The 25,092-nt window shown below is 36.0% G+C and overlaps 2 protein-coding genes across 2 annotated transcripts in view; both read left to right on the top strand.

Annotated features, from left to right (window-relative positions):
* The window catches only part of LOC127863414 (methionine--tRNA ligase, cytoplasmic-like), a 29,011-nt gene extending 11,157 nt beyond the window's left edge, over positions 1-17,854 (top strand). The window contains exons 4-17 of the mRNA XM_052402935.1: positions 3,359-3,562; positions 4,079-4,168; positions 5,103-5,289; positions 5,677-5,847; positions 8,400-8,613; positions 9,715-9,848; positions 10,372-10,451; positions 11,791-11,922; positions 12,820-12,894; positions 13,671-13,854; positions 14,853-14,948; positions 15,299-15,388; positions 16,562-16,819; positions 17,198-17,854. Coding sequence (XP_052258895.1) covers positions 3,359-3,562; positions 4,079-4,168; positions 5,103-5,289; positions 5,677-5,847; positions 8,400-8,613; positions 9,715-9,848; positions 10,372-10,451; positions 11,791-11,922; positions 12,820-12,894; positions 13,671-13,854; positions 14,853-14,948; positions 15,299-15,388; positions 16,562-16,819; positions 17,198-17,359 — 2,077 coding nt within the window. The 3' untranslated portion in view covers positions 17,360-17,854. The remainder of the gene's footprint in view (positions 1-3,358; positions 3,563-4,078; positions 4,169-5,102; positions 5,290-5,676; positions 5,848-8,399; positions 8,614-9,714; positions 9,849-10,371; positions 10,452-11,790; positions 11,923-12,819; positions 12,895-13,670; positions 13,855-14,852; positions 14,949-15,298; positions 15,389-16,561; positions 16,820-17,197) is intronic.
* Positions 17,855-20,795: 2,941 nt separating this feature from the next.
* On the top strand, positions 20,796-22,658 carry LOC127863416 (uncharacterized). The gene is made up of 2 exons (XM_052402936.1): positions 20,796-21,206; positions 21,686-22,658. The coding sequence occupies exons 1-2, from the start codon at positions 20,872-20,874 to the stop codon at positions 22,656-22,658; spliced, it is 1,308 nt and encodes a 435-aa protein (XP_052258896.1). The 5' UTR covers positions 20,796-20,871.
* The last annotated feature ends 2,434 nt before the right edge of the window (positions 22,659-25,092 follow it).

Consider the following 25,092-nt stretch of genomic DNA (forward strand, 5'->3'; position numbering starts at 1 on the left):
ACATTGGAAACATGAATGCGTCTAAGTAACACTGTTTTACTGCGGATAAGCATGGAACAATTTTATCTCTAATGAAAAGACTTGATAGTTTTACACTAAACACCCGACATCAATACAGTTTGTGTTTGCACCTTTTATTTTCAGGGGATTGCCAGCGCTAGAAAATTTGAACTTAAAGGCTATGTCCACATATTTAGTAATTACTTTCATATTCCTGTCTGTGTACTAGTATATTTAAGTTCATAAAAGTATCGTTTTTACCTATCCTGCTATTCGTTTTGGCCAAACCATTTTAAATTGTTTTTGAAATTAAGCATTTAACATGTAAAAGTATAAAGTTTTAAACATTTTAGCCGTTGTTCCAGCAGTGGAAGCATAGCCTCACTTAAATGCATCGCATTCCAACCCGCAAAAAGGTATCAGGGTCAGTTTGCGGCCAGTAAAACAATCGTTATATAATATAGACGCTATCGCGTGAACTAGGTGAATTGGAATTTTATTTAGACCAGAAATATGTTAAATGAAGATATTCAACAATATAATTATGGTATGTCAATAATAGATTCTTAATGTGTTTTCAACAATACCATGATAAATATTATTTTTGATTAATTTAACAAGAATTGTTCCACCATATTGACTAATGTATTAAGCATGAGCGCGATGATTCTCGATACTGTTAATAATCGAATCAAATAGCAATGCCTGACAAACCACTAAAACAGGTTTGTTCAAAGAACGCGCATATAAATATTTAAAATATGTACGGATACTTCGCGTGTGGCCGGTTGACTCATATGTTTTAATTTCACTTCCATTCTTGTTTTGATGTTCTGTTTTGTATCTATATGTTTATGACCAGCAATATGTAATAATGTAAAATAAGCTGCGAAAACTCCCGTACTGCGTGTGATGCAGCTAAGAACTGCACAGAAAAAGACATTCACTATCTTTGATCTCATTCATTGAAGTCTTTACCTTTCACCACCTCCTACCACAATCAACGCTGCATATCTTTTTTTAAAGATATTTCTTGTTCACTAATACTGACGATACTTGGTCATAATGGTTATGTTGACAATATGAGTTAAGTGTATGTAAAAACCAGGTCACAATGTCAAATTGTAAAAAAACACATTGTTATCACTTATGGAGACACATATTATGATCAAATTATTGATTAAAAGAGATCAGATTTTTATGTAAACAATATCACAGCAAAGTGTGTTAAGTGTGATCCAATGCTTGGCCACCATGTCAAGTTTCCCACAATTTGTGTACAATTAACCCAAGTGAGCTTTTGGACCATTTATGTAGTTTGTGGCAAAATAAAACGGCTGGAAACAAATGCCAAACAACATTTGAGGAGGAATGACATAAAGCACTTTGATAAGCATGTTATGCAATTAAATACAATTAATGTAGGTATGTCTTTGTTAGTGTATTATTTACTCTGTCGTGGTGCTCTTTATTAAACATTCCTAATCACTTGCTCTCAGGAGCATTTTTTTTTGTTTTATTTTACAACTTTCATCCATGCTCTTGAGTTTGTTTCCTGGGTAAAATAAGTAATTGTGTCTAAAAGGAAGATCTTGAGAATGCTAGCGCTCAACCCACTTTCTGATTGTTAGGCAGACACCAAATCTTCCATGCCACCGGAACTAACATAAAAATGCTTATGATTGTGACATCTTGACCAGATTTGATAAACAAACTATCGCAATTCTGCAATAAGGACTTTTGTAAAAATTGATTTCATTGGCTCTTTCCTCACTCTGTGTCCAACATTTTTCATTTCAATTTTTATCAAACCTGATATTTGATTGATTTATATGAACCTACTGTATGCATATTTAACCAGGTTTTCCGAAGGAAAAAACTGGTTATTAGATTGGCGAATGCGGGCGGGCTGGCTGGCTGGCTGGCAGGCTGGCGGGCTGGTTGGCGGGCTGGCGGGCGGGCGGAACAAGCTTGTCCGGGCCATAACTATGTCGTTCATTGTCAGATTTTAAAATCATTTGGCACATTTGTTCACCATCATTGGACAGTGTGTCGCGCGAAATAATTACGTCGATATCTCCAAGGTCAAGGTCACACTTTGAGTTCAAAGGTCAAAAATGGCCATAAATGAGCTTGTCCTGGCCATAACTATGTCATTCATTGTGAGATTTTAAAATCATTTGGCACATTTGTTCACCATCATGGGACGGTGTGTCGCACGAAAGAATCACGTCAATATCTCCAATGTCAAGGTCGCCACGACTAAAAAAATATTTTTTTTAAAAACAAACTTACAAAGGGGGTTTATTTTGTTTGTTCATTGCAAAATTTCAATTTGAGTTTTCTCCCTTTATCAGATTTTTTTTTCACAATGAAAACCTGGTTTTGTGACAATTTTGTCCCTTGTTTGATTTATAAAAAGCTATTGTTTTTATTAATGCAAGTCAAGCATACCATACACTCTCCGTCTGAAACAGGAAATTACTGTGCCCCACAAGTACATGTATATGTGTAGGCTAATCGATAAATTGATTAAACCTTTCACAATAATGTATATGAGCCAGGCTTTAGGAAAACAGTTTATCTGACTTTTACAGCAAATTCGGTTGATTAAAGCTCGTTGATTAAATTTCTGCTATAAACCACGTCATGAAATGATGTCATTTTTTCGACAAAATGACGTCATAAATCCTGCAAAATTATCCAGTTAAACTAATTTTGTTTAAATAAAAAGGTTTTCTGAATAAAATGTAGGAAAAATAAACAAAAGATTAGTGTTGATTAATGTTCCTCCAGCTCGTGCTTTTTGTTTTCTAAGCCTTGAATGATAAACCAGGGGCTGTATTCCAGTAGCTTCTTAAGTTAAAAAAGAACTTAAGTTGAAATATTGCGCATTATTTTTTATAATCTCCGCCATTTTGTTTTAAACATAAGATTTCACTTAAGATAAGTTCTGGTAGCTTCATAAACTTAATAAGTTTCTTTACTCTGTGTATTTTTTCTCATATATTTAAAATTAAGTTAACTTCCTTTAACTCTTAAAGGAATTTCTTATAGAGAAATACTAAGCGTCTCATGATTTGTTTTTGACATTTCAAATTTAACTTAAGAAATTTATTTAAGAAATTTCTTAACTTAAGTGAAAACTTAAGAAGCTACTGGAATACGGCCCCTGATCTATTGTCAACACTAACCTATTATTCTCTATTAAATGTGTTTGTGTTAAGAGTCCTCCCAGATTAGCCTGTGCATTTTTATGTAAACAGTTAATTAGCATTATATATTTTCACAAACTGATAAACTGATGAAGTTTTCGCTGTGTCTGCTAATTTCATAAGCTTTTCCAATAACTTCTCAGATATTGTCGTCTGCGCAACTACAACGTGCTGTACATCTGCGGTACAGACGAGTACGGGACCGCTACGGAGACCAAGGCCATAGCGGAGGGTCTCACCCCGCAGCAGATATGTGAAAAGTACTCAGCCCTCCATCGCGACATCTACAAATGGTTCAATATTGACTTTGACTACTTCGGCAGAACTACTACGGAGCAGCAGAAAGTGTATGGATTGTTCTGGAATTATTATTTGTTAGCTCATGGTAATTGTTATAAAGAAAAAGGATGAAGTTTAAGAAAATGTACTGATGTGTGAGTCTGTCTTATCTTACCTTCTCTGTTAGTATGTCAAATGTATCTGCTTTAAATGTCTATGTTCTGTACAATAATTGAAATGTAATTAGTAATGCATATATGGGTGTAGTCTAAAGCTTTATCAAAAGTAATGTCCAGTTTGTGATGCATGACTGATGTATGTTACAGGATAGCGCAGGACATATTTATACATTACTGATGTATGTTACAGGATAGCGCAGGACATATTTATACATTACTGATGTATGTTACTGGATAGAGCAGGACATATTTATACATTACTGATGTATGTTACAGGATAGCGCAGGATATATTTATACATTACTGATGTATGTTACAGGATAGCGCAGGACATATTTATACATTACTGATGTATGTTACAGGATAGCGCAGGACATATTAATACATAACTGATGTATGTTCCAGGATAGCACAGGACATATTCTGGCACCTCCACAAGAATGGCTATGTACTGACCAACAGTGTGGAGCAACTGCACTGTGAGAACTGTGATAGGTAGGGACTAAGGACTATTTTATTGCGGTGCATTCTGGGAAAAACGTGCTTAATGCATGTACCTTAAGTGTCATCCCAGTTTAACCTGTTCAGTTAGCACAGGCTAATCAGGTACAACACTTTATGCTTTTATGGTATGTTTGTTTTAAAGGAAGTCTGTTCCTACCAAAAAATAAATGTCCAGGCTAAAAATGTTGTCCCAGATTAGCCTGTGCTAATCAGGTAAACCCTTATCAGGGACGACATTTTACACACATGCTTTAAGCACAATTTTTCCCAGTACAAGGCTCTTATTGAACAAAAATCATATGTACTAACAGGCTGTTTTAAGTCATTGGCACTTAATCAAGCCACCAACATATATGAAGACTTTTTATGCCCCCGAAGGAGGGCATATAGTGATCGGACCGTCCGTCTGTCAGTCTGTTCTTCCGTCACACTTTGTGTTTAGGTTTCGCGTTTTGGATTCGAAAAATGCTCATAACTTCTATGTAGCTTCAGATAGCAACTTGATATTTGGTATGCATGTGTATCTCATGGAGCTGCACATTTTGAGTGGTGAAAGGTCAAGGTTTAGGTCATCCTTCAAGGTCAAAGGTAAAATATATATACGGCTTCAAAGCGGCGCAGAAGGAGGCATTGTATTTCTGACAAACACATCTCTTGTTTTAAAGTCATTTTATTCATGGCTGTTATATATTTAAGATGTCCTCAATCTTTAGAATTTTAGGATCTTTATATCCTGAGATCTTTAGTTATTGATTAAGAACATATAATTTTAATAATACATATAAGAAAATATACAATTATTGAAATAAGAAAAAACATGCTTAAAAAAATAGTATTATGATAGAAATAACAACATAAATAATATAAATAGTTACAATGCTAATAAATACATTAATAAATACCTAATTGCACTCGTCCCTGGCAGGTTCCTTGCAGACAGGTTCGCGGAGGGCACATGTCCCATGTGTAAGTACGATGACGCCCGTGGAGACCAGTGTGACGCCTGTGGAAAGCTTATCAACGCTGTGGAACTCATCAACCCAAAATGTAAACTGTGTGGCAACAGGCCAAAGGTCCGGTCCAGTGAGCATCTTTTCCTGGATCTTCCCAAGGTAGGGAATGCTGTTCAATTGGGATGCTTGTTTCTTGTTTGCATAAACCCTGTCCTTCTCGTAATATTGGTGAAAATGTCTGTATGCAACCAGCAGAAACCAGAGCAGCCTGTGAGTAAATTGCAGTCTGTTCAGGTTTCATGCTGTTTGCTGCTCATCACTGTTCAAAGGTTTAAAATTAAGCCTTTTAAACTTGAGTCTAGTGGGAAAAGTCGTACATTTAATTTGATTTTCTAAGGGACTACAAACTCATGAAACTTTGATTCAAAGCGTTAAAGAGAACCTATTGCAGCAAAGCAGAGCTAAGTCACTGATATTTGCTTGAAAAATGTTTGTTTTGTAACACAGACAAAAGTCGTAAATAAAAATTGATACAACTTACCACAGGCAGAGCCGAAGCTCCAAGTCCACCTGGACAGTGTGTTCCAGACTGGATTGTGGACGAACAATGCGAAGGTGATCACCAAGTCCTGGATACGAGACGGGCTCAAACCTCGGTGCATCAGTCGTGACCTCAAGTGGGGAATACCGGTGCCTCTAGAGGGCTTCACAGACAAGGTGCAACATTTGTAATGAGTGTACATTAATTTGACTAGCTGGAAACAAACAGGGCTTAATGCATGTGCGTAAAGTGTTGTCTCTGATTAACGTTTTCAGTCAGCAAAGGCTAATCAGGGACAACACTTTTTTCTGTTATGTTTTTTATGCCCCCAGAGCGAATGATCAGGGTGTATATTGTTTTTGGCGTGTCAGTCTGTAATTGTAGGTTCGTGTCTGTCCCAAACTTTTAACCTTGCTCATAAAATGATTACTCTTGGTTCTATGTTCTTTAAACTTCACATGTGCATGCATATCATTGAGATCTACAATCAAACATGGTTTGAGGTAACTAGGTCAAGGTCAAGGTCACTGTGATCTTTACATTCAAAATATAACCTTGTTTCTAAAAAAGCTGCCTTGCGGCTTAAAAGCACAGTAGGGGGCATTGTTTCACAAAAACAGCTCTTGTTTTTAACCAGGTTTTCTGAAGGAAAAAACTGGTTATTAGATTGGAGATGTCGGTGGGCATGCTGGCGGGCGGGAAAAGCTTGTCCGGGCCATAACTTTGTCGTTCATTGTCAGATTTTAAAATCAGTTGGCACATTTGTTCACCATCATTAGATGGTGTGTCACGCGAAAGAATTACGTCGTATCTCCAAGGTCAAGGTCACAAATTGAGTTTGAAGGTCAAAAATGGCCATAAGTGAGCTTGTCCGGGCCATAACTTTGTCTTTTATTGTCAGATTTTAAAATCATTTGGCACATTTGTTCATTATCATTAGACGATGTGTAGCGCGAAAGAATCACGTCGATATCTCCAAGGTCAAGGTCACAATTTGAGTTTTAAGGTAAAAAATGGCCATAAATGAGCTTGTCTGGGTCATTACTATGTCATTCATTGTGACATTTTAAAATCATTTGGCACATATGTTCTCCATTATTTGACGGTGTGTGGCGCGAAAGAAGTACGCCAATATCTCCAAGGTCAAGGTCGATACAACTAAAAATAGATTGATTTTGAAACTACTATGTAACTATGAACAATCAGTAACAATGCACATTTTGATTTTGAGTTGTCTCTCTTTATCAGACTTTTTTTATGTCCCCCACTATAGTAGTGGGGGACATATTGTTTTTGCCCTGTCTGTTGGTCTGTCTGTTGGTCTGTTGGTCTGTTTGCGCCAACTTAAACATTTTGCAATAACTTTTGTTGTATTGAAGATAGCAACTTCATATTTGGCATGCATGTGTATCTCATGAAGCTGCACATTTTGAGTGGTGAAAGGTCAAGGTCATCCTTCAAATTCAGAGGTCAAATATATGTGGCCCAAATCACTTATTTTATGAATACTTTTGCAATATTGAAGATAGCAACTTGATATTTGGCATGCATGTGTATCTCATGGAGCTGCACATTTTGAGTGGTGAAAGGTCAAGGTCAAGGTCATCCTTCACAAGGTCAAGGTCATTCTTCAAGGTCAAACAACATATAGGGGGACATTGTGTTTCACAAACACATCTTGTTCTAATTGAAATCAAGGTCAATTTTACACAAGGGGGTTAACAATACACATTTTTAATTGTCTCCCTTATCAGACTTTTTTTCATCTGAAAACCTTGCTTTGTGACAATTTTGTCCCTTGTTGTTTAAAAGAATGTCTGTTCTCAACAAAAATCTACTAAATCGGAAATTTTGTGTCAACTGCACATGCTAATCTGAGACGACACAAAATGCACATGCATAAAGCCCAGTTTTTCCAAGGCAAGGCTTATTTACTCTTAAGGTAATGTTATTGTCCCCTACCGGTGAAACCGGAGGAGAATTTTCGTTTGCGCTCTGTCTGTCAGTCTGTAAGTCAGTCTGTCAGTCTCTCTGTCACACTTTTCTGGATCCTGCGATAACTTTAACAGTTCTTCATATTTTTTCATGAAACTTGAAACATGGATAAATGGCAATATGGAGATTATGCGCCATTTCATTTTGTTCCTACGTCAAGAATTCTGGTTGCTATGGCAACAAATAAAAAAAAAATTCTGACAATAGTGGGATTTCTGACAATGGTGGAGCCGGTAGGGGACTATATTGCTTGGCAATAGTCTTGTTTATTATATGTTACTCTAAATGGCAACAAATATATATAAAAAATACCGACAATGGTGGAGTTTCACCGGTAGGGGACAATATTGCTTGGCAATCTCTTGTTTCATGTTGTTTCATGCTTAAATGTTGAATTCAGGTGCAGAAACATTAAAACCTCTCTGCCAATATAATATTGATTTGTTTGAAATTATTCCTATAGCCATGCTGCTCAACCACTGATTCAAATAGGATGGTAATCAGTTACTGGTAAAGCATGTGCACTCTGTGCTGGAAAACCATACATGTACATGTATAACCCAGTAAACTTGTGAGTAGTTGACTGCGGTGACATGATTAGAGATTAATCCATTTACCTAAAGTGTCGTCCCATATTAGCATTAAAATCTTCAGGCCTTTTTCTGTGTCCACTTATTTCTCCATTTTCGAATGAATTGATTTCTTTCTTTTACATGCACATAATTTTTTCCAGGTGTTTTACGTTTGGTTTGACGCCCCCATCGGCTACATCTCAATCACTGCCAACTACACCGAGCACTGGGCACACTGGTGGAAGAACCCAGAACACGTCCAACTGTACAACTTTCTTGGGAAAGACAACGTCCCGTTCCACAGCGTGATTTTCCCTGCTTCACTGCTGGGAGCTGACGATCACTACACTGTGGTGGGGCACATGTCTGCTACAGGTGAGGACAGAAACCTCAAATGTCAATATAAACATTTAAGGCGCCTTCACTGTTCAGGAATTTCTAGTCAAAAGGAGATGCATGTAATGCTATCTCTGTATATTATATATTATATATTACTCAAAATAGCACCATATTTTATTACCATTCAGGGATTTATATGTACCTCATTTAAAATGATTTTTCCCTTGTAAACAAATATAAACTTGAATGAGGAAAGTTAAACACATTTTATCAAATATATGTGTATCCACGCATAAATCATATATTGTTTACTTCAATGCAAAAAAAGAGACTAATTTGTTGTTATCACTTTGCCATTAATTGACCAATTCAAACAAGTTTGCTCATATTTATTAAAAAACAACAGTTCTGTCTATGTGTTCTGTGAAGAAATCTGCATACAATACTTGGGATTTTCGAATAGTGTACATGAATGTGTTAATCTTTTGGTACCTTTTCTTCTGTACATTTATTGTAGTTTTTCATTCATCAACGTTTTATCTAATTTAAAAACAAGAAATATCATATATCTGCATGTATGCCTGCTTAAAAGTGAAGGGTCAAAGCAGTTTTCGAAAACACGTTAGTTATATTTTATGCTCTTAAACTATTTTCTTCCTGAGACTTGCCCTGGGAACACCGAGCTTAACCCTTTGCATGCTGGGAAATTTGTCGTCTGCTAAAATGTCATCTGCTGAATAACTTAAATGAGCATTTTCTTCGATTTTTTTCAAAGAATTTTATCAGAATAGCAAACAGTTTGGATCCTGATGAGACGCCACGTTTTGTGGCGCTCATCTGGATCCAAACTGTTTGCAAAGGCCTTCAAAATTCGGTTTCCGCACTGAAAGGGTTAATGCATATGCATTAAGTATCGTCCCAGATTAGTCAGTGCAGTCTAAAGGTTAATCAACGAGAACACTGTCTGCTTTTAAAGTAGTTTTGTTTTAATGAAGTCTCCTCCAAACACAAATCTGATCTAGGCTGAAAGTGTCCTCCCTGAATAGCCTGTGTGGCCTGCACATGCTAATATGGGACGACACTTTAGGCAAATGGATTAAGAGTGGTTTTCTCATTGTGAGGCTTTCTATAATTTAGAGTACTTGAATTATGAGGACGGCAAGTTCTCCAAGAGTCGAGGCACGGGTGTGTTTGGTGATCAGGCACGTGACACTGGCATCCCAGCAGACATCTACAGGTTCTACCTGCTCTATGTGAGGCCAGAAACTCAGGTGAGGTTAAACACTATCATATTTATAATGTGTTATCTTGTTACCAGTTTCATAAGATTTTAATGGGTTAATTAAGTTTTACACAGTCAATGATTTCCAAAAAAGGAGTGGAATTAAAATTGATTTTGCAAAAGATCCAACTTACAGCTTGGATTTTTCAATGTTTTGGTCAATATTGCGGGGTAATTTATTACCCCTCTTAGTTCTTAAAGAAATTAAATGATTTCATTGTAATAAACTATGATTTAAGTATGGGAAATTATGTTAAATGTACCAAACTAAGACAATCAAATCGAGGTTCAGAGGCTTATTGTAGATTTACAGTATGTCTAAGCTTATGTTTAAGCTTGACCCAATTTATTTATTTTGTCTGTAAAATGTATGAACATAATCAATTTATTTTAAGCTTGAAAAACATGTATTTATTTTTGTCTGTGATATGTTAACTAACTCAAGATGATCTTGTGTGCTTTGTTAAATGTAAAAATTCAAAATTGTATTTATTTCATATACACCAAAACAGGACAGCAGTTTCAGCTGGGATGATCTATTTTTAAAGAACAACAGCGAGCTTTTAAATAACCTTGGCAACTTCATAAACAGGTATGAAACATCATGATTTTGTTTGTTATAAGCAATTGTCAATATTTAGTTTTATATTGTAACATTAAATGATCATCACAAGCCTGTTTTTTCGGTTTTAAGTATCTTGTAATCTTGAATGATAAATTAACTTCTTCTGGAGGAGTTATTTCATGTCTAAAACATGGATGTAATGTTTGTATAATTGATTTTCTATTCAAATGATTCTGTTAGATGGGTTCTATGGATTAGTTCTACTAGAGGCCTGTGGCCACAGTGAATGATATCACAAAGTAATGGATCAATAGATTGGCTATACCAACCTAACTAGAATCTATCAGTCGACAATTGTAATGAATCTTCTCGCTAAATTCAGCAACAGTAGAAGTCACTTCTTAATTTCTGCAAAATGGAAAAGTCACTTCTCCCTAAATTTGGACAAGGATGACCCTGGCAGCCTGTATGTTTTCTTTTTTTATGCCCCGGGATCGAATGATCAGGGGTATATTGTTTTTGGCCTGTCTTTCATTCTGTCACTCTGTCATTCTGTTCCAAAACTTTAACCTTGGTCATAACGTTTGCAATATTGATTGCAATATTGAAGCTAGCAACTTGATATTTGGCATGCATGTGTATCTCATGGCGCTGCACATTTTGAGTGATGAAAGGTCAAGGTCATCTTTCAAGGTCAAAGGTCAAATATATGGCTTCAAAGCGGCGCAGTAGGGGGCATTGTGTTTCTGACCAACACATCTCTTGTTTTTACTCGTAGTTATAAATGTCTTGTACTAAAATGTTGAATCTCAGAGCTTATCGGGTACATTTATTCTAGCTCCATAGTTCATAGTGAACTAATTTCAGTCAAGGTAAAAAAGAATCCTTTAGCTAAAATGGACCTGTTGTTTACATAATACTTTACTTCTTTTACACACACAAAATACTTAACATTCAAAGTTCTAAGCATTTCCAGTACATTAGTTCTGTGCTAAATTCTCATTCTCTGATCATTTTTTGACATCTGTTTAGTATTCCAGTTTGTACATTTTAAAAAGAGTTTAATTAAGTGGCCAGCATAACTAAAGTAAGATGTTAAAAATTAGGTTTATAGTCTGATATTGACATACAAGCACATTTGCAGACAACTTTTTATTAATCCCTGGGTCATATGTGCTCCATTCACCGTCTGTGTAGTCTGCAGCCATGGGACATTGGCATATTTCCAGCACAGATACCCATTCATACACCTGAGTGCAGAGAGGAAAACTTCTGATTATTTTCTTGCTGAAGAAAATTTCAGGGTTCAAGCAGTGATCAAACCAGGAAACTTTATCCTGAAACTTATAAAACTCTGATTTTTCAGAGCTCTGATGTTTGTGAGCAATAGTTTTGGTGGCAGTATACAACAGATGGACCACTCAGCTGACGATTTCAATCTGATTGCTCTGGTGACGAGAGAGCCGCGTTCATACATTGACAATATGGAAAACGCAAGGTTCGCAAAAAATCTTGATGTGCACTCTGGGAAAACAGGGCTTAATGCAGTCTGCACTGGCTTATCAGGGCCAACACTTACTGCTTTTGTTTTAATTTTAGTGTAAAGGAAGTCCGATTGTAGCAACAATTCAGTTTAGGCGGAAAGTGTTGTCCCTGATTAGACTGTGCATTTAACTTCAATTTCCAGAAGCGATGCCAACTTGTTTTTAAGCCATGAAACTATTTTGATAAGCAAATAGCTACTCACAGACATCAGCAATATTGGAAACCCATGTTCTGCAGAAAACTTTCTGTAAGCTTAATAGTAATTATTAGCAATATTTTTATGACTTGTTGTTAAGCCATGTATCTTTTTATAAGGTAAACAGATGTGTGTTATTATATACCATATGGAAAATACAAGGTTTGCAATTTTAAGTATTAATTGAATTTCATATATGCAAGAAAAGACAGTAACTTCATTCAAAAGCAATTATGTAAATGACTAGATATTGCTCTCTGCATACTACATTTCAAATATTAAATATGCTGTTTAATGTTCCAATGTACATTTGACTGAGAACCAGATACATAAACAAAGAATTTTACCTAATTAGTAATAAACCAATGTCTTTCCTGGAATAGGGAAATCTTTTGGAATAAACACACTTCATTTTGTTGAAGCAAAATATCAAGTGAGATGCATTTACAACTGATCTCTTGTGACAATGTCTTTACTCTTAAGTTATAAATGCTAACCACCCAGCTACAAACCAGGCAATCTTGCTAAAGAGAATTTATATTTGGCTACAATTTTTTCTTCCATAAACCCCATTTAATCCCCAAATGAAAGATTTTTAAAAGATGTGTGAATAGGAACCAATTTTGAAGGTTGATTCTGTGTATCTTGTTCCAGAATTCGGGACTCCATCCGGAACATTCTCAGCATATCTCGACTTGGGAACGAGTTCATGCAGGAAAACAAGCCATGGTAGCTTGTGAAAGGATCAGACATTGAGAAGTAAGGAACCAAGAGGGTACTCATTTTTGTTCCGTGTTATATAATGAGCTATATATAAACGTCCATCAAATTATAGTACTACTATAATTTGATGGACTTCAAGTCATATTAATCAGGCTGATTGTACATGACCTAGATTGATCAGGCTAATTGTACCTGACCTTGATTGATCAGGCTGATAGTAGTTGACCTATATCAGTTGATGCTGACAATATGTGTATATAAGACAGTACAATATTCTAGTATATGGTATATGAAGGTATTAACATTAACTTTCAAGTCCACTAGTCCAGTTGGACTCTTATGCACTGCTATTAAACTGCTCGTACTTACTCCCTGATGAAAACCAAAACCATCGGCATATTGGGCTTTTAAAAAGGGTACAATAATTGCAAGGCAAGCCAGTATTTGCTATTGTTGGCACATATGCAAATACATGTAAAACATAAACAAAATATTACAAGGAGTTTAAATAAGCAGGTTTTTAAAAATCCATTGACCAATACATTTCCTTCTTAGCTCCTATTTTATAAGTATTATCTGTACGTATTTAAGAAGAACTAAATAAATAATAAGCGTTCATAACGTTGAACAAAATTTAACTGTACATCCTTTATTATACAGCCTCTCAGCCTCTTACAGACAAATATAAGCCTCGCTCTTAGCAAATTTTATGGAACTTAATTCTTGTGCATAAAATATCGTCCCAGTTAAGCCTTATTTTTTATTTCTCACATTGTCCAAAGGTCTCGTGCTGGTACATTAGTGAGCCTGGCAGCCAATCTGGCGTGCCTGCTGTCTGTGTTGCTGCATCCGTTCATGCCAGAGGTCAGCGCAACCATCCAGCGCCAGTTGAACGCCCCTCAATCTTGCAATGTGGTCTATGAGGATTTTGTGTGTCACCTGGACCCCGGGCACAAGATTGAGCAGGTGTGTTGAAGTTTTCCCGGTACTTCCCCAATTGATTTTCAACCAGCGTGCACAAAACTTGATATAACAGCGCTATGGTTGAGTGTATGTGCATGTGTGCATGATTGAGTACATGTATGCGTCTGAGCTGGTTTTGACTGTAACAATGCCATAATGTAGCAATTCAACAATAACTTTCAACAAATACTGTCATAAAAAAGACAATGTGGTTCGTGTAACACCCTTCTTTGAATAAGGCTAAGATCTCAACCAGAGGTCAAAGGTCAAATATTTATACTAACCACAAATGACCATCACAATGAAACGGCATGCCACTCGTCGCCCGACCTCAACATTATTGGTAACGAGGTCAAATGTCAAATTTCGTCATTTAACACATTTTCCAGACTGTGATTTTGTCAATCAACATACAATTGAAATAACTTACCACATGTTTCCTATGAGAACAATATATGTCAAATAAAACAACTCCTTACCCAAAATGTCAGGGTCCAATATTAAGGTCAATGGTTGAAAAATTTGGCCATAAATCAACTTGTCAGAACATTTTATTTATCATTTATCATTCATTTAAAAATAATTTATACCACAAATGCTGACCATGTGGAGCAGGTGTGATAAAGGGGCCTTTTCACGTTTTGGTAAATCGACAAAATGAGAAAAAAAAATGTTTCAGATTCGCAAATTTTCGTTGTAGTTATGATATTTATGAGAAAACAGTAACACTGAACATTTACCAGAGCTCTTTTGTATGAAATTATTTAACAGCTTAATGCAGATGTAATATGATTGGAGATGATTGCAACTTAATTCAAACTTTATTGACAATTCTTGAAGCGCATATGCTTTAATTCCTCATTCGTGTGCAGTTGGCTTTCTTTGTTCAACCATCCACTCAAAGATTCCAGTCACGAAGAGCTAAAAATAAAAAGTATTTATCTGGTTGATATGCTCTTTATTCAGTTTCAAGCACTAACAAGTGCTTTTGTTATTTGCAGCCATCACCGCTGTTCCAGAAAATAGAAGCAAGCACAATTGCAGAGTTAAAGAAACGCTTTGCGGGCCAGGGACCTGCTGCTCCCAGCAAACCCAAGGTGATTGTAAACCAATAAGTTCTCATTTCTTTTAAGATAAAAAATTAAAAACAAAGTATGCAGTAGAAACTGATAACAAGAAAACCCTAACACAAGTAAAAAAAGTATTAAACAAATGTAAAAAAGTTTTAGAAGAATGCAAACTTTGAAAAATCTGTGTAAAAAGTTTAGTAACAGCGTTATATATATATATATTTCCAACAAAATGTTGAGTAATACCAAATCCTGATCTTTAACAAAAAATCAGATATGTTACAGTAACACAATATACATACAGAAAAGCATATTTATCTCTTAAACGTTACTTTAATTCTAATCTCAAGCACATTATCTCATACATATCGCTTCAGCCTAAGAAAGGAGGGGAACCTTCACAGAACTCCCAGACAGCAACCAGTCCTGTGGAGGTAGAGAGGTTACAAGGGGAGGTAACAAGTCAGGTCAGTCAAAGAGAGGTTATATGGGTAGGTAATAAATAATGTGGGTCACCGTGAGGTAACAAAGGGAGGTAACAGATGATATGAATTATATGGAGTGGTTTAAAGGGGAGTTAATAAAGAAGAGGAATTATATGGCGTGGTTACAAGGGAGTAGATAAAGAAGGTGAATTATATGGAATGGTTACAAGGGAATAAATAAAGAAGGTGAATTATATTGAGTAGTTACAAGGGAGTAAATAAAGAAGCTGAATTATATGGTTACAAGGGGGGTGGGGGTGATGAAGAACATGAATTATATGGAGTAGTTACAAGAGGAGGTAATATAGGAGGTGTATTATATTAAGTGGTTTCATGGGCAGGTAAGCAAGAAGGTGAATAATATGGGGGGTTTACAAGGGGAAGTAATAAAGAAGGTAAATCATATAGATGGTTTACAAGGAGAGGTAACACAGTGGAGGATTTATGGGTTCAAGAGGGGATAACAAAACAGGAGAGTTATATAAGTTAAGTTACACGGAGAGGTATAAAATCAGCTGAGTTATATAGAAGTTAAAAAGCCGACAAGTCATTTACTACATCACATGTTCATGTCACAGTACATGTGAGTAAGAAATTATCATTATAGGATGATTTAAGAGTTGATACTACTTAATGTGTGGTGATGAAATGCAGGGGTGTGGAAGTACAATGACCATTTGGTCCGAAGCAGCATTTATTTTTCACAACAGTCCGGCTAGCTTAGTTGGTAGAGCAACAAAGCCCTGGCTTGTTGGTTGGATTACCGGTTAATAGTTCACTCTAATATGACTAATATAATAATGAAACACCCAAATAAACAAACAGAAGTATTCTGCCTGATGAGTAAATTTGTCCTGTCTACTTATTCAAGAACAAGAACAATCAGAAAGTGTGAAAAGATAAAAGTTGGAAGTTTATTATTTTAATATTAAATGTTTATGTTTAAAAAAATACATGTGTTCAATTTATAATTAACGAGACAAAAAACACTGAAATGATCAGAATAACATATACATGTATCAGTATTTTTATATGGGAAAAATACTTTTCTCTGCAGACTATTTTGTTGAATGTGTCCATAGACAAATAACATATGTTGATTAAGGATAATGTCTACACCCCTGATTTGATGGTATGCTCTGTTGATATTTCTAGGCAAATAAGGTTCGAGACTTGAAAGCAAAGAAGGCAGAGAATGGTGTTATAGACGCCGAAGTGAAGATCCTCCTGGATCTGAAGAAACAGCTTGCTGATGCACAAGTACCCTCTGCTGTCACAGAAACCGGGGGAGGTAAAAAGAAGGGTGAGAAGGGAGATCAGCCAGGGGTGAAACAGGAGGTGAAAGTAACAGCCAACAACGTGACTTCCAGTCCTGCAGAAGTTGAGAGACTAAATAAGCTTGTTACTGAGCAGGTATGTATTAGCTATTAGCACCACAAGAAAGTGTTCTATTTACAGCCCATTTATTTATGCTAGATTATGCTTTTATGTGATCTTATTGAAAAGTTGCATTTGATAGAGATTTGCAGTTTCCAGATTTAAAAATTAATTTGTTCAAAAGAGACTTGCTGTTGGTGGCTGTTGCAATGATGAAACGGAGTTGGTTAGATCTCAAGATCTTGCCGAGTATTGGTTCCTCACAGGAAACGAATTTTCTCTAAAGTTTAACGCCTTCGATGCAAGCAAGCTTAATAAATATGTTTAAATCAAACAAAGTTACTTTATTTAATGCATTTATTTATTATTGTCCATGCATATGTTAAAAACATGTTGTGTCTATTTTTTCGCCAGGGTAACAAAGTTAGAGAATTGAAAACCGCAAAGGCAGGGAAAGTGCTGGTTGACACAGAAGTGTCCAAACTTCTTGACCTCAAACGTCGGCTTGCACTTGCCCAAGGAGAGAACCCTGATGCCTCACCAGCAGGAGGGAAACAGAAGGGCAAGAAAAAGTAATAACAACTTCAGAGGAGGCAATTGGAAAAGCCTTAAACAATGGCTATTTGAATGAACTATTTGAAAATATTTGCCTATATAATGGTGTTATATACTATACAACACTTGTTTTTATGCCCCCGGTAGGGTGGCATATAGCAGTTGAACTGTCCGTCAGCATGTCAGTCAGTCTGTTCGTCCGTCCGAAAAAAACTTTAACATTGGCCTTAACTTTTTCACTATTGAAGTTAGCAACTTGATATTTGGCATGCATGTGAATCTCATGGAGCTGAACATTTTGAGTGGTGAAAGGTGAAGGTGAAGGTGAAGGTCATCCTTTAAGGTCAAATGTGAAATATATGGCGTCTGTCCGTCTCAAAATTTTAACATTGGCCATAACTTTTTCAATATTGAAGAAAGCAAATTGATATTTGGCATGCATGTGTATCTCATAAAGCTTAACATTTTGAGTGGTGGAAGTTCAAGGTCAAGGTCATCCTTCAAGTTCAAAGGTTAAAAAAAATAAATAAAAAAATATTTATTTCAAAGCAGCGTTCTCATGAAGCTGCACATTTTGAGAAGTGGAAGTTCAAGGTCGAGGTCATCCTTCAAGGTCAAGGTCATCCTTCAAGTTCAAAGGTAAAAAAAAATGATTTCAAAGTGGCGTTATCATAAAGCTGCACATTTTGAGTGGTGAAGGTTTAAGGTCAAGGTCATCCTTCAAGGTCATCCTTGAAGGTCGAAGGTAAAAAAATAAAAAAAATTATGCGGGGCAATAGGGAGCATTGTGTTTCTGACGAACACATCTCTTGTTATTGTCAGAGTACTGCATGTAATACATGTATCAAAGTTTTATTTGACACAGAGAGTAACTATACATATGACTACCCTCTTGAAATCCTTTAAACTGCTTTAAAAGAAACTGTACGAAACAACTCTCAAATTAACTATATAACTTGAATATGTTTTTATTTTGCTAGTATTTATCAATCAGATCTTATGCCGGTTTCTGTGTTTTGCAATAATAGTGCAAATATTTGTTTATAAGAGCTTTTGAAAGTCGAATTTGTGCACTTGTATTTATTTAATAAATAAACGAAAATCATTATAAATTGTTTGTTATGTATTGATATGTTTTCATGTCTCAAGCGTTTTGTTGTGAGTGTTTCTCTTGTATTATACTTACATGCAAGCCGTAAGTTCTGAACAGTTGAAACCTTACATATATAAAATAACGACACTTTTTTAATTGCTCCCAAAGTTATTAGAATATATCATCTGCTGCCATACCCTTAACCATTTGGACTGGCACAAAGTATAAACAAACGTTTATCATGCTTCCGCTCAGGATAATCTTGTAAAACCGCCGATGACATGCTCGGATACTACAATCATAACAAACAGGTTGACACCATAATACTTGATTTTAGTAAGGCCTTTGCCGCTGTGCTCAACCAACGCCTACTGCTGAAGCTTGATTACTATGCTATTCGCGGTCAAATACTCCAAAAAATCTTTTTACCCACCGACTATTGTGTGTGGTAGTTGGAGAGAATTCCGACCATTTTAGTGTAGGCGCCGGCGTACCTTAAGGAACAGTGTTAGGTCTCCTGCTTGTTCTCTGCCATATCAATGATGTGCCAGACAGAGTAAGTCTCACATACAACTATTTGCAGATAACTGCCAACAGTAAAGAACTATGACCTAAATCAAAGACCATAGGATCTCAAATAAGACCTTGACAACCTACAAAAGTGGACCCATATAAGGGTAATGCGGTTTAACGCCAAGAAATGATATCTCCTCAGTACCCAATCCTAGGCTACTTTTTTGTACACTATTGACAACGCAATTTAAAAACGTCAAATGTAACTTATATTAAGGCATTACTTTATCCAATGATCTGGAATGGAAAAGCAACACACTTCCCAAAAAGGACCAACTTTACACCAGGTTTCTTGAGACATTACATTAGATACTGTGCCATAGCTGCTGGAAAACCGAATGCCAGTCTAGCGTCAGTATGCCGGGTTTGCAGGGATGGCCATCCAAGGGAGGCCATCATATGGCTTGGGCTGCTTTTCCTCCAGTAGTCTCCCTTGACGAATCATGCAGCTCTGCGCTGTACTGATTCTAGCTGGGATATGTTTCCCGCTGTAGATGAGTATTCCAGGATTGGGCGCACTAGGGCCTTGTAGCATCGGTCCTTCACATCAGTCGGGCATTTGCTGATATGTTTTCTCAGTAAGGCAAGGGAGTTGTTGGCTTTTTTGGAGATCTCATCAACATGACTTTTCCCGAGCAGTTTTTCATAAAATTGCGGATCCCATAGTTGTCCTGCTTGATGGAAAGTCTCTTGTGGGGTATCTTGTCGAACGCTTTGCTAAATTCAAGTAGCATAACATCTATATGGTTACCGTCGTCCGATCATGAGGCAATGTCTTGTATCGTGAGTACAAGTTGGCGTTCGCAGAAACGTCTTTCCTTGAAACAATGCTGACTATAAGTGAGGATACCATAGATGATATGCTCCATGGTTTTGGAACAGATTGCGGTCAGGAATATCGGCCTGAATTTTGCAGTAGCTGTGCGATCGCCCTTCTTGAATATTGGAGTGACCATAGCGTGCGTCAAGTCGTCGAGTACTGTTTACTCGGACCTTGCGTAAGGCAGGCTTGAAACACTAGTGTCAGTGCAGGGGCAATCCCATTGGCGAATTTCATTGAGGAATCGTGGTGACAGGCCGTCTGGCCATTGTGCCTTGTGTGGGTTTAGGTTTAGCAGAAGCTTTCTTATACCGTTTTCAGTTATGTCGAAGGGTCTATCAATATGAATATCGATCCTATGTGAAACGTCTTAGACCAAAACGCATATTAAGGGCTAAGCAATTTAAGAACTACATCCACAAAAATCAGTGAACAAAAAGTAAGTGCTACCAACCAATACGTACCAACAATGATACATTTAAATACTAAATACTATTTCTTTCCGCGAACCATTTTGACTAAAATTTACTTAGTGACAGCACTGCGAATTCATCTTCATAGTGTTTTACGGGTGAAGGTATCAGTAAAAGTAACAGATTTATCCTGCACATATTTACTTCATGCGCTCTCTCCGTTTACTAGAAGGCAAACTCGGTTACGTCAACTTATTGAGAAGTCGAGCAGTCGGCTAATGCTCCGATAATTAATGCTGGTACAATGGTACACATGAATATTGCTAGAATTTGCTTAATAATTATTAATCTATTTTGTCAAAAGAACGCGCAATTAAAAGTCCGTGCCAATACCTACCCATCAATACGCAAAACAAAAATAGTTATTTTGAAACTCGCATTATAGATGACACGAATCTTAGGACCTAAATTTCAATTTTTGTAGTAAGCTATCTTTCTAGGTCAGTTGATGTTATCGATAAGATACGTAATCATGTGACACGTTCTTAAACTCTTATCAGAACAAAACTTTCAAGACAGTTAACTGCTTGATTTAATCAGATATTTGTGTATCATATATAGATATATTTTTTAAATGGCAAAATTTACTCGGTCATCAGTGTATAAAGGATCGGATATCATGCTGGATTATTCTTGCATGCCCTGTGAAGAAAAAGGTTTTTCAAAAGAGGCGGAAGTATATTGTGAAAAATGCACAACATTTTACTGTGGATCGTGTTTAAACTTGCACAATCAGTTGTATAAAACACACACGAGGTATGAAAGATCCGATATGAAACATTGGCCACTAGCTAGGGCTACACGAGATTGTGTAGAGAAGTGTGAGTTACACATGGACGAGAAATTGAAACTTTTTTGTGAGGACCACGAAAAGCTCTGTTGCAACACTTGCATATCGCTGAACCATCGGTATTATTTTCTTTGAAAATTTATTTTATTCTTAAGGCTGAGTCAGAAAACGTTAAAGATGTTGAATTAGTCTGTGTAAGTAATATTTATGATGCAAAACGTGGTTTGTGTCGCCACGCCATGGGTTTCGTCATTATCATAACTTTGGAAATATTTGTATACGTTGATATGCTTTGCATCATTACAATTATTACCTTTCTTGTAAATTACTGCCATTTTATTAATCTTTTAAAAATTGCCAATTATTCAACTGTACTAGATAGATAATTTAAATATACAGAGGTCTAAAATTATTTTTCTTATTTAATCGAATAACGTATGCTATTCATATCCATGTGCACTTGTATGACCATTCTAGAGCCACATATTTTCCAAAATGTACACAACATATCGGATATTTAAGATTACGCAAACTACATATAAATATTGTATTATGACAAAACAACATAATATTGACCTGTTCAATATTGTATTTTCAGTCAGTGCGCTAAGGTGTCTCTCATAACAGATTTAGTAAATATCACGTCACCTGGAGACCTTCAACAACTTTTTGATGACATCAAGACGATAAAGCAACAACTGAAAGAGCTACGAAAGAGTCGAGAGGAGAACATTGCGTCCTTGCAAGATTCATTGAAGAAAAGCAAACAATACATAACAGATGTGCGTAACAAAATTAACACTGTATTAGATAAGCTTGAGAAAATGACACTGACAGAGCTGGATGTTTCAATTGCAAACCTCAAGACAGACTTTAAAAAAGATGTTGACAACTGCAATAAGCTGTATGAGGAGTTGAAAAGTTTCAGAGACGCAATTCATGAAATAGGTGAAAACAATAATGAACTCGTCTTCGTAGCAAATCAAAAATGGTTGGAAATGAAAAAACAATCGGAATCTTATATACAAGAACTTTCCGGAAAACCTGGTATTTCATTATCGCTTCAGGCCAACACTAATATTGAAAAATATTTGTCGGAACTACATGGTTTGGGCATAATAATACACACAGATTTGGTTACTTCATATCGTGCATTATCTGTGATTTGTAAGACTGAGTTCAGTGTACATTCAAATGAAGATACCTATTTGTGCAGCATTTCAGGGGTATGTTTTCTTCTTGATAGTCAAATCGTCTTAACGGACTATTCGAACGCTTCGCTGAAACTGTTGAACCAGAAATATGAAGTGATCAGCAGAACTCCCCTGGTTACACATGCGCACGACATATGCCATATTTGTTCATCAGAGGTGGCGATTACTCTTAATAAGCAAGCTACACACGAGGTGCAATTGTTTACAGTGGATAAAGGGAGACTGATCAAAGGCAGGACTCATCGGCTTGAACATCAATGTATTGGAATTAGCCATCGACTGGGTGAGCTGTACATCACTTCGGGGTCTGCGCTGTACAAATACAGTCTGAGAGGGGAACTAATAAAGAAATTGTAAGAAGATATATCTCATGAATATTCAGGTATTTTTACTTTAGATAAAAATACTAAAGTTTCTTTTCATTTTCTAATATCCGAATATGATTGTGCATGTATACACACGAATAATATAAACCACAAATAATCGCAATGTGACTTTCGAATGTGAGTGTATGAGTTGATTCTTAAAAATACCACTTAGTTCTAAAAAATTACTTTTTTAACGCACCAACAAATTGCAACTTTCATAATTGTTTGTCAGTAGCATGGATTGTTGTATTTATATATAAGATTTAAATCAAGCATTTATCATGATATCTTGTTTGGCAGTGTTGAAGTGTGCATTGAGTCATAACGGCGACAGGATCTTCGTCACCGATCGTGGTAATAACAAGCTGCTTACACTTGCCAAGGATGGGGCCGTTCTCTTCACGTTTTCTGATCCAGACATGCAAGTCTCATGGAATGTACACGTCTCAGCTGCGGGACACATTCTCGTCTGTGGATATGAATCACGAACTGTTATACAGGTTGATAGCAGGGGGAGGAGAAAGATTGCCACTCTTGCTCGAGATGAGGATGGATTGCCCAGTGCCAGTAACAAAAAGTGTATGATTTACGTTTCGTATAAATACCTTGTCGGGATAAAGCTCAACTTAAAATACAAAACTCCACATGATTTCAACTAACTGAACGTTTTTGTGAGTTTGTGTAAGTTTCGAAGTTTATTAGGACCCGTCCTCAAAGCTTCAATACATGAGTTCCGCGTTTAGTCCCAGCCTTTCGGTCAATATTGGCTGTTAAAAGCATCGATAATCAGAATAAAAATTAAGTATGTTGCTATCAGGTTAATGTTTGTTTACAATTATGCTTTTGTGATCGATTGTACTCTAAGTGGGTGTTTCGGAATGCCTTTAAGCGCTTTAAATCTATATACTTTATTTGACCCTTCACTGACAGCAATTGCAGCTTGAAAATGTTAAACACATGATGACAAAAACACATTTATCAACGACAGTATTTGATGTTGTGACTATGTACAGGTAGTTTGTACTGTAGCAGTCCCTAACAAATCTACATGTGAACAACGTTTTGTGCATGCGCTGTCATTGCTACATATTACTTGCTGGCTTTCATTTTTCCAAATAGTTGTGTTATATTTATTTATAAAAGAACTCACACGTGTACGTTTGTCATTATATTGGTTTGTGTACATTGTTTGGTAAAAAAATTGGCTTCAATGTTGTTGTTTTTTCATATGCAATATTAGGTTATAGGCCTAGGGCCGTTCGGCCCTCTTATTTATATATAAGTTTATATAATTTGTCCATAATGCATATATTCAAAATAGACGCACTCTTTGCATCAGCAGGTGTAGTAACTTTCGAAGTATTATTATTTCTTTTACAGATACTTTGTATACTGCTTAAACAATAAATTGTATTCCAAGTGTTCAGGTGAGGTCTCATAAAAGACGGGACAAATGTCTTAACGGTCATACAAACTTATGGACATGTTTTTTGGATACACAAACTAATATACATTAAATTTGTAATCAATGATGTTATCCTTCTGGGAATAATTTACATAAGAGACAGCACAACATTCTAGTACAATCTAACGCAAGCAAACTGTTTTAGTTTAAATGTTAACAAAGAATTATAAAACAATCTAGTACAGTTTTCATCAAATTGGTGGCACTGTAACACTTAAATGTTGTCAAATATTTTTTTAAATTGTCACCAATTGTTTAAAACCCAATAATTTTCTTTTTGTAAAAAGTAGTTTGTACTAAACTCAAAGACATTGCTTTCACCAAATACTACCAAATACAGTGATTTCAATAAACCATATGGTCCAGTGTCGAATGTCAGGCTTGAATATCAAAGAAACACATCGGTGTCAGTCGTCAATACTTATACACAATTATATATGACAGTATTGAACGTTACTAACACAAAACAGTTACAAAATAACTAAACATATAGATTTTATACTTGTAAAATCACTACCCAATCAAACATATAAAGAAGTGTGTCATATTCAGCCAATTTTGCTCAGAAATTTTGCTCAAAAGGATTAATGAACAATACAAATGTTTATCTCAGTTTTTCTTGATAAAATTAAAGTGTGGCTTGTTTAATTTTCTTATTATAAATGTACTTTGTACATGACTGGCAGCTGTTTAATAATAAGAAAGCAAAAATATTAAATGCATAAACATAAGATTTTACTTTGATTGAATATTGATACTTAAACACACACAACGAGCAACTTTTACTAGTTTTAATATACGCATATTCATTTAATCAAATATTTTAATGATTGCAAGATCGGTGTTAACTACTTTGAAGAAAGAGTGTCTCCTGGCCACAAAGTAGTAAATTAACAGAATTTACAGAAATTAGCGATCGCCCATTTTAAATGTTAGAGTGACCATAGCGTGCGTCAAG

This window comes from Dreissena polymorpha, unplaced genomic scaffold (genome assembly GCF_020536995.1).
Source record: "Dreissena polymorpha isolate Duluth1 unplaced genomic scaffold, UMN_Dpol_1.0 chrUn007, whole genome shotgun sequence".
Taxonomy (NCBI): Eukaryota; Metazoa; Mollusca; class Bivalvia; order Myida; family Dreissenidae; genus Dreissena; species Dreissena polymorpha.